The following is a 9,678-nucleotide window of genomic DNA, read 5'->3' as shown; positions in this document are numbered from 1 at the left end:
CTTCCACAGGGTAGCTAATAAGTCATACCCTAGAACAGAAGCTGCAGAGTTATCCTGTCCCTCAACAATGGTCCTTACAAGGGCAACACTTAACTTCCACAGTGGAGGTTAAATATGAGCCTGCCATCCTTTCTGCAGGAGCAAGGGTGTTGGGAACACAAACAACATGAAAGGCCAGTGGTCAAGGTCAGACAAGAAGGTAAAGATCTACATGTAAAGTAATTACAGTTGTTGTTGAATTTAGTATGGTAAGTTGACTGCCAGGTGCTAGGCCCTGTCACATGTATAAGTGTGAAATCAAGGTGGAAAGGGGAACACCTATAGTTCCTGTAGGCAAGGTTCGAAGGGCCTCATGTCCCTCCAGGGCATTGGCTACGATAGGGCAGGCAGGCATACTGTATCCCTCAAAAGGCTCTGGGCACCCAAGTCCATCCACAGCCAGCTACAAACACTCAGGGTGGACAGATGTGCAGGGTCCAAAGGGTGTGGTCTTGGACCATCCATCCATTTCCCTTTACCTAGTACAGATTAGATCCAACATGAGAATCTGCAATACAGGATCCTCGAACCACCTGGAATGGACACAGTGCACAAATCCCAAGACCTAATTATTTCAAGATACTTTATTTTCAAAACAGGTCACAACTTTAAGCTTTTGGCCCATTCTGCCACTGTACAAGCTACAAATGCTTGATGGGCAGCTGAGGGGGCACTCTTTAGTAGCTTGTTTGAAAAGTGAATAAAAATCCATATAAAACAAATATTCAAATAGTTTCCATAGGAACACAGATAAGTGTGACCCCATCTTCTAGTCGTCCGTATTGCTGCATCTGTGCCAACCCTACTCTTACAAAGACATTTCAAAACTAGCAGTAATTAAGTTAAATGGTCCCCCCAGATCCCTTAATTTAAGCTAAATCTGTAGTGAACAGCTACAGAGCTGCATCTACACGTTGATACTAGTGGAGGCGCACGCTGCTGGGTGACGTTTCATGCTGCTTTCCTGAGCACAAGACACGGGCAGAGTGCCAACGTCCTGCTCCTCCACTTCGGGTGGGAAGCCATGGTTCTGGATTTGCTGCATGCACTGCCTGAGAGACAAAGAAGGAGCATATTCAAAACCCCAGTCACTTCTACCTAGGCAGGCACCCATGAGAATAACTCATCCATGACAGCATGTCCTTGGTCTCTTACACTATCAGGAAGTAATTCAATGTTTATTCTTGGTTATTTGTTGAAGTACTGGGAATTAAACCCAGGGCACTGCACATGCCAGGGAAGCACTCTATCGCTGACCTACATCCACAGGCCTCCCCTCTATCCCCACCTCCTGTACTGGAAATTGAACTCAGGGACACACTACCACTGAGTTACATTATCAGCCCTTTGAATTTTGAGACAGGGTCTCACTAAGTTGCTAAAGGCTGGCCTCAAATTTGTGATCCTCCTGCCTTACTTCCTGAGGGGCATGAGCTACTGTGCCAGGACAGTGTATTTTTAAAACAAGCATTTCTGGGCTAGGGTTATAGCTCAGTTAGTAGAGTGCTTGCCTCACAGGCACAAGGCCCCGGTGGGTTCAATCCCCAGCACCACAAAAAAAAAAAAAAAAAAAAAAAAAAAAAAGCATTTCTTCAAAATTATCTGAAAACCTGAATACACAGTGATACTGAAGAGATTTTCTTTGGGGGGGGGGGGCTTCTGCTAAGGACTGCACCAAGATGCCTTGTGCATGCTAGGCAAAACTCTTACCACCAAGACACATGCTCAGCCCAGGTGCCTACTCTTGTTAAAACCATAAACATGCATGATTTCTACTCACCATGTTGGTCCTGACATCACATAATAGATAGTTGGCCTCTGGAATCCATTGAAAGTAGAAGCAGCAGCAACAGTGTATGCACCCATGTTTTCAAAAAGCATCCAATCACCCACATGCATTTCGGGAAGGTCACAGCGCTCGACAATCCGATCAAGGCCATCACAGGTCGGTCCCCATATGCTGGATGAATAATACTTCTCATCTGGTTTAGGTCTCTATGTGAAAAAAAATTATTGCTTAATTATACTCGTATCAAATATCCTCATTGCTTTAGATAGCATGTTCACAAATTACCTTCTGCAGCAGGGGCTTTACATGTGCATGATCATAAAGGATGCAATTAAATGATCCGTATACTCCGTCATTCACATAATACATAAAGGTCTGTTCACTTGCCTCATCTTCATCTAGAAAAACAGATTAGCCTTAATTACTACTTTTTCTACCAATTTACATTTTTATGTGCAACAATTCACCCTGACCATCATACATACCATCAGAGCCTGTCTGTTCCTTTAATACGAGTTTTTTGGCAATGATATTAACTGCAAGCGTGAAAGCTGAAGCAACATAGTATCTTCCTGGTTCAGCTATGATTCTCACTCCAGAGTCTGATGGAAAGTATTTGTCCAGTGCTGGATTGATCACACTGGTGATCTAAAAGAGTGACACAGAGCAGCCATTTATTATGAAGAGTTCACATGGAGGAGAAAGATCACAGTGCCTTGTGAGTTAACAGGACATGACAAGAGCAGGCACCAGCAGAAACAAAAAATCTCCCTGGAAACCAGTCTGTGTATCCCTGTTATTTCACTTGGGTGATTCCCCTCTGAGTACCATCTCTGCCCTTTTAAGATGTTAGAGGCCAAGCAGTGACGCATACCTGTAACTCCAGTAACCTAGGAGGCTAAAGCAGGAAGATCACCAAGTTCAAGGACAGCCTGGCAACACAGCAAGGCCCAGTCTCAAAAAGACTAGGGATGGGGGATGTGGGTTGTGGCTCAGTGGTAAAGTGCTCGCCTAGAAGGTGTGAGGCCCTGGGTCCGATCCTCAGCACCACATATAAATAAGTATGTATGTGTATCCAACTACATAGGTATGTATTGTATCCAACTACAACTAAAAAATAAATATTTAAAAACAAAACAAAACAAAACAAAAAACTACGGATATAGCTCAGTGGTATGACACTAGCTGAGTAGGCACAACCTGAGTTAGATGGCCCCACCAAAAAGTTATGGATGACTTTATCAAATAGTATGCATGCCACAAGGTCAAGACCTTTCCATTCTGCCTACCTCACTCACCTCTACAAATAATAATGCATATTTACTTTAGCAACTCAAGTGTCACATTACAGCTTGGCTTCCTAAAGGACTAAATATTTAGATTGTTATGGGAAGTGCCAAGTCTAGCAAGGCACACCTAGGTTGCTTGCTCACCTTCTCTGCCACTATCTGCACAGCCACACTTCTGCTCCTCTTCTGCCATAATGGCGATTGGACCCAGGGCACTCTACTCCTGAGGTCTACCCCCAGTCTTCTTTTACTTGAAAAAGGGTCTAAGTTTTTAGGTTTTCCAAGCTGGCCTTGAATTTGTAATTCTCCTGCATCAAATTCCTAAGTCATTTAGACTACAGACATGTGCCATTCTGACCAGCCACAGTGGCATCCCCCAACCCCCGCCCCAGCATTGGGGAATGAACCCAGGGACATTATCACTGAGCTACACCCTTAGTTTTTTGAGACAGGGTCTTGCTAAATTGCAGAGACTGGCCTCAAACTTGTAATCTTCCTGCCCCAGCCTCCTAAGTCACTGAGCTTCCAGGCATACACCACCACAGCATTTGTTAATGTAGTAATCAATAACAACCCCAAAATTCTGGGAAAGCTTACTTTAGAAAATGGTATTTAGTACAATTTTAAATAACACAAGTCACTCAAAATATTAACACTAAAGATATTGATTTTCATGCTTGTTTACCCCTTTGGTACTACTTAAAATATTTAGGCTTTGAGGGCTGGGGTTGTGGCTCAGTGGCAGAGCACCCACCTCCCATGTGTGAGGTGCTGGGTTCAATCCTCAGCACCACATAAAAATAAAGATATTGTGTCCATCTACAACTAAAAAATTTTTTTTTTTTAAATTTAGGCTTTGAATAATTTTAAGAAGGCCCTTGCTAAAAAACAGCTACTGTGTAATCTGTCAGAAATTACCTCTTCAAACTTAAGCTTCACATCCTCAGATCCAGGGAAGCCACCACCAATATCCAGCAGACACATGCTGAAACCAGCCTCAGCCTAGAGCCAAGAAGATTCAAGAGGTCACAACCAGATCCGCTGACACACCTGCCCATACTTCACTAAGATTCTGTACTCACTCCCATGTCAAAGACACAGCGGGCGTCAGAGATGGCCTGCACGAAGGTCTCAGGATCAGTGCAGCCACTCCCCACGTGAAAGCTGTGAATAAAATGAAAGCTGTGAATAAAAGGACACGAGATGCTCTTTCTATTTCTCAAAACAGTAGGTAAAAGCCTGTAAAACTGACACTACTTAAACATATCAGCTGCTAACTGACACCAAGATCTCACCTGACACCAACGACATCAATATTTAATTCTTTAGCTCGTTCCAAAAGAAGTCTGCTGGTTTTGAGTGTGGCACCGAATTTAACACTGAGACGACAGACTGCTTTGGAATCATCAGTAGCAATCCGCAAAACCAACCTAGAACAAGGAAAGCATATCAAATCTCATGACAGATCACTAAGAGTTATGGTCAAATTACACAAAACCCGCCCTAAATATCAGCTGTTACTTCGTGGTTGGTTGTATCTAACATAGTTATACTCACCACCTGAGGGTTCAACCTGTTTTCAGAATAATTGGAAATTTAAGTTTGCCTGACAAGAACCTATAATGCCTGCCCTTTTCAAATGCCTCAATGGAAGGTAACTCACTTTGCCTTTGGGTGTGCTCTGGCAACCTTCATCAACTCAACTTCACTGTCAAAAGTCATCATTTGGACTCCAATACTGGCAGCATATTTAATTTGAGACACCTGCTTACAAGGATTTGCATAGATAATCCTCTCTGGAGGCACTCCGAGACTCTGCACCAACTGTATTTCAGTCTGAAACAGAAGACTGGTGTCATGGTATACATACACTTCGAATAAGTACAATAAACAAAAGCATGCAAAGGTGTCCTGTGAGCACCCTTCATTAGCATTTAATGCCCAAGAAAAACTCTGGCCTGCAGGATCATTTTATAGAAATATCTGGGAACCCTGCTACCTTTGCTTACCTTGCTAGCACAGTCAAATCCTGTCCCAATGGCAGCTAAGGTTTTCACTATGGCTCTGCTATCATTGCATTTGACTGCATAAAAGGGGGTAACACGAGGAAGAGCTTTTAACCATCTTAGATGTTTCTTTAGAATGTCTCCAAGGTCTGCGACATAAAAGGCATCCTTATCGTCCTGAAATGAAGTGGATATAGGAACTCATTAGCCACCTTGCAATATTCTAATTAACATGCAGCCTCTCTTCTTTCCATACGTTGGATGAATTCTACTCGTATAGTAACTGACAGGCTACCACCATTGTCACAATCCACAGTTAATTAAAATTCTGAATCCCCAACAAGACACGTATGCGGCACCTCATTTCCTTTCCAAGACCCAAGTTCCCCACTGGCCCAGCACTCTCAGCTGCTGCCATTGGGGAGGGGGGGGGCACGCTTCCATACTTACAGAAGAAGACACTTCATTAATTTTTTGGTCCAAAATGTCCTTGGCAGTAAAGCCTTCATCAAGGAAGTGGCAGTCAAACTCTTCATTACTAAAGTTGTTCATGGCTCCTGGATATGCCTCAGAAATGCAACAAGCTGCAAACAGGGTGAAAAAATTAACTCAGAAGCCACAGCAATACAATCTTAAGATGAATCTGTAACAAAATTACAAGTTGAATACTTACATGGAAACTAAGAGATGAAATTTAAAGAAATTATTTCCAGCTTCTCTCAAAGGTAATTCTCCAGGAATTCCAAACCCCGTGTCCTCAGTCCAGCAGTGGAAATATTCTGAAACAGAAACACATGAGAATTTCTGTCTACCTTAGAATCTCATCAAGTTGATGGACCAGACATTGTGACAGCATGAGACACAGAATCAAGCACCCAGTTTAAGCAGACCACTCAATGATGGTCTACTTAAACTTTTTCCTAGGTGTGACACGATCCCATAAACCTCTGCAGTATCTAAAAACCACCAGATTCAAAACTAAGTTTTTTAAAGCAGCACACTAAAATTCCACATAATAATGGCACATCTCAGAAGAAGCATTTCAAACATTTGTGCCAAAAAACAACTGTAGAATGCAGGTTTCAGAGGCTTGTCTGTACTTAGATTACTGATACAGATACAAGCTTTATGTCAGTTTTCTTATTTCAGAGCTGTTTAAACTCTTTAGAAACTTAAAAGAACATTATAGCAACTATATGCAGTCCAAAAAATCCTGCCATTTCTTACCTCCACAAAGTTTTTCTTTGGTATTGGTACTAGGCTTTGAACGCGGTGGTGCTTTACCACTGATCTGCATCTCCAGCAGAGTTATTTTCATTTTGAGACAGGGTCTGGCTAAATTATCACACTGGGCTCAAACTTGGTGACCCTCCTGTCCTAGCCATCATGAGTCACTGGGATTAAAGAATGTGCCCCTCACCCAGCTTAACCAAGTCGATGTACAATAATTTCAGTAACTAGGAATATCCAGAGGGCTCAACTTAAAAGTACTCATAAATTTTACAAGAATTTCATGAATGAATTTTCATGCCACATTAGCTGAAAAATCTTTTAAAATATCTTTTTTTCAAATCAGTATAAGATATAGTTGCAATTATGTAAAAAAACAAAACAAAACAATAGTTTTTAACTAGTGACGGCTACCAAAATAGCAAATCTAGAAACTCCAACTGTCTTCATAGACCCTCTAATGTTCGCTTAGCTATGAATGATAACCATTTGGGAGTAGTTTCTGGCTAACTATTCATTTACAAAAATGCAATAACATCAGGTTAGTAATAAAAGCCACTGTCCTTGGGCATCACAAAATGTGATGCTAGCAAATGTGTTTTATTTAAATTACTGAACCTTTAAAATTTTCTGCCAGGTAGGGCTTTCTTTTCTCCACTGTGCAACCCTCTTCAGTGCCAGCAGCCTATAGGCAGAGGCCAGGCAATGGTTCGGGGCCACAGTTTGCTCTGGCATGGGACACTATGAGAGACCCAGGGGGACAGGCCTGCCATAAATCCAAACCCATGCATGGTGGAACTTGTTTTAAAACCTCAATTTAACAGGAACTTCTTGGCACTGTCAGCCTCCTAAGTTGCCTAAATAACCCCTAGGGGGAAAGCAAGAGACTAATGCCAGCAAACTTATTTTGCCTGTATATATAACGTTTTCAATTGACTAAATGGGCTCAAGCAATAACTTCTGAAGCAAGGCTCAAGCTTAAACTTGGAAAGCTTTATTTCTTTGAAGTACAACAGTAGTATTTTGCTTTCTTGTATCTTTTACTTGAATAATTTATCCGAAAATTCTTACTTAATAACACCTTTTGACATCTGCATAGCTAAGTCATTTTACACGATGACCTAACTGGCATTGGAGTAATGCTGGAAGAGACGTACTAATAGCAGACAAACTTTTTTAGATTTGAATAAAGGAAGCCAACACATTCTTACGTCTTCCCCAGACAGTCCTGCAAGGCTCTGCTCCCCACCTTAAGTTACTTAGGAATCTAACGACACAATCAGCCTTCTCTGGAAACCGATCCGCCCGAGCCAGGCTCCTTAAATACCAAGTCATTCAAAGAGTCCTTAAATTAGCCATCCGCAGTCATGGCCGGCCGGGTAGTTATCGGTTACGCCCGGGCAGCTCCCGCGGGTCCACGACAGTGTCACCTGCTCTGTACACTCAGCAGAAATAAAAGCTCTGAAGAGAGGAGGAGGAAGAGGAGGAACCCGCAGGGCGGCCGGGCCCCGAGCCCTGCACCTGCCGCGGGCGGCCCACAGCGCCGGGGACCCGGGGCTCCCCGGAGCTTCCGGCCGGCGCCGCTCCGGGCCCGTGGGGGCCGCAGGGACGCCTCGGACCGGCAGCGCGCGGACACCTGGGCCCGGGACGGGTCTAGCCAAGGTCACGGCCCGCGGCCGGCTCCGCCACCACGTGTCCCCTGCAGACTGCGCGGGCCGCCGGACACGTGGCCGCGCCTCCCTCCCACCGCCTGCTCACCTCAGAGCGCCCGGGCGCCGCGGGCCGGTCCCATGGAGATGCCGCCGCCCGAGCTGCGCCGCGCCGGAGCCGGAGCCGGAGGAGCGCTCGGCCGCCCCCGCCGCGCCCGTCAGCCGCCTCGCTCCCGCCCGCCCGAGACGCCGGCCCGAGGTGGCGCCGAGCTGCTGGCTGAGGGCGGCCGGCCGCGGCGGCTGCAGGGACTGACAAAGCCGACTGCGCGCCGCGCCGTTACTTATACTGCGCGCGTCGTCATGGAGACGCACCAGCTCAAACCAGCCGCGATCGGTTCCGGCCGGGAGGCCTCTGGGGGAGGGGCGGGGGCGAGGCGACCGCCAACCCGGGCCCGGGCGCCGGGGGCGGGGGGCGCGGAGGGCTAAACGTCAGCGCCTCCGAGTGCCGCCCGCCCCGCGCGTGCTCGCCCTCCCGCGCCCGCAGCCTCGCGCTCCGCCCGCCCGCGCCCCGCCCCGCCCCGCCCCGCCTCGCCCGGCCTCGCGCCCCGCCTGGCCCTGCGGCAGGCTCGCGCACGCGCGCCACGCCGCAGGCCCTTCCGGCCTGGGCACGGAGCCGGCAAGCGCACGCGCACCACGCGCAGGCTTGTGCCCTGCGGCCGCCCGGGCGCCGAGGCGCCGCTGAATTGAGAGGTTGACCGTCCCTGAATTTCAGCATCTGCGCATGCAAAACAGTTTTTCCACTTTCGTTTAATGTCTGGTGCGCTAAGGCAGAAAGGGAATTGGGGGCTCGAGCTAAGATCGAGTGCGCCGGCCGGCTCACGGGCCACGTAGACCCAGCCCTGGGGTTGCCGGCCTCAGCCGCGCGGCACTTACACGCCTGTGGCAGGGACCTAGCGGTGATTCTGGTGCAGTTCCCCCTCTCACCGGTGAGGAGCCATGAGGGGCGTGCCGAGGGTACCAGATTGTTAGCGGTACCCGGGTGCTGGCGGGTCACCCTGCCGATAGAACATGGAGGTGTCCTACCAGATGGCATGCAGCAGTGGCATGCAAAGGTGCATGTTCTACTTCTTAAGCAAAAGAAGGAAGTTAGGGGTAAAGCAGGAGGTTTGGGGGGTCCTGAGCCACCAAGTGGTCCAATGCCTCACCCTATTGGATGGACCTCATAAATAACTAGAATCTTTTAGGGGCACCTCCAGCGGGCCTGCTTTGAGAAAGTCCCAACATCGAAAATGTCTAAGCAGTCTTACACATAGGCAGAAGCCACTTCTGCCACGTAGCAAAATGAGAGTCCCGAAACATGCCTGGAAGCTGCCTCACATCCCTAACCACTCTCATCTGCTGCCCCAGGCAGAGACTGATCTGATGGAATTTGGAGCAATTATTTTCTTTCTTTTTTACCATTCATTCCCTTGAAGACAAAAATCCAGCCAACAGGATAAGTCCCTCCCTAGGGCGTGAGTAAGGAGATATAGAAGTGAAAATGTGGCCAGGTCCTTTTTTCAGGATTTTTCTGCAGGAGGACCTTGGAGAAGCTCAGGGCTCCAGCCCAGCTCTGCATCCAACTTGCTATGTGGTCTTAAACAAGTCATCTCCCTTCTCAGGGCCTCAGATAGCCC

At 47.0% G+C, this 9,678-nt stretch overlaps 1 protein-coding gene across 2 annotated transcripts; it reads right to left on the bottom strand.

Moving 5' to 3' along the window:
* Window positions 1-605: 605 nt before the first annotated feature.
* ODC1 (ornithine decarboxylase 1) lies at window positions 606-8,572 on the bottom strand. Of its 2 annotated transcripts, none has more exons than XM_081264836.1 (12): window positions 8,112-8,572; window positions 5,797-5,902; window positions 5,574-5,707; window positions 5,127-5,300; window positions 4,781-4,953; window positions 4,413-4,547; window positions 4,200-4,281; window positions 4,036-4,119; window positions 2,314-2,476; window positions 2,114-2,226; window positions 1,820-2,034; window positions 606-1,091 (listed from the first exon to the last, which is right to left on the bottom strand). In XM_081264836.1, exons 3-12 carry the CDS (start codon window positions 5,673-5,675, stop codon window positions 947-949), a joined length of 1,386 nt encoding a protein of 461 aa, XP_081120962.1. In that variant the 5' UTR covers window positions 5,676-5,707; window positions 5,797-5,902; window positions 8,112-8,572; the 3' UTR covers window positions 606-946. The 2 variants fall into 2 exon arrangements, with proteins under 2 accessions (XP_081120962.1, XP_081120963.1); XM_081264837.1 differs by lacking the exon at window positions 8,112-8,572 and adding an exon at window positions 7,603-8,086.
* Between the last annotated feature and the right edge of the window lie 1,106 nt (window positions 8,573-9,678).

The sequence above is a fragment of the Spermophilus citellus genome (assembly GCF_964194105.1).
Source record: "Spermophilus citellus genome assembly, chromosome: 13".
Lineage (NCBI taxonomy): Eukaryota > Metazoa > Chordata > Mammalia > Rodentia > Sciuridae > Spermophilus > Spermophilus citellus.
This window is presented reverse-complemented; position numbering and strand designations above follow the sequence as displayed.

Bases quoted from the DNA above. Each gene is read 5' to 3' on its own strand.
- ODC1 (XM_081264836.1), bottom strand. From the start codon at position 5,675: ATGAACAACTTTAGTAATGAAGAGTTTGACTGCCACTTCCTTGATGAA. The intron at 4,954-5,126 runs GTAAGCAAAGGT...CTTCTGTTTCAG, and splicing joins GATTTGACTGTGCTAGCAAG to ACTGAAATACAGTTGGTGCA. The intron at 2,035-2,113 runs GTAATTTGTGAA...TTTTTCACATAG, and splicing joins TAAAGCCCCTGCTGCAGAAG to AGACCTAAACCAGATGAGAA.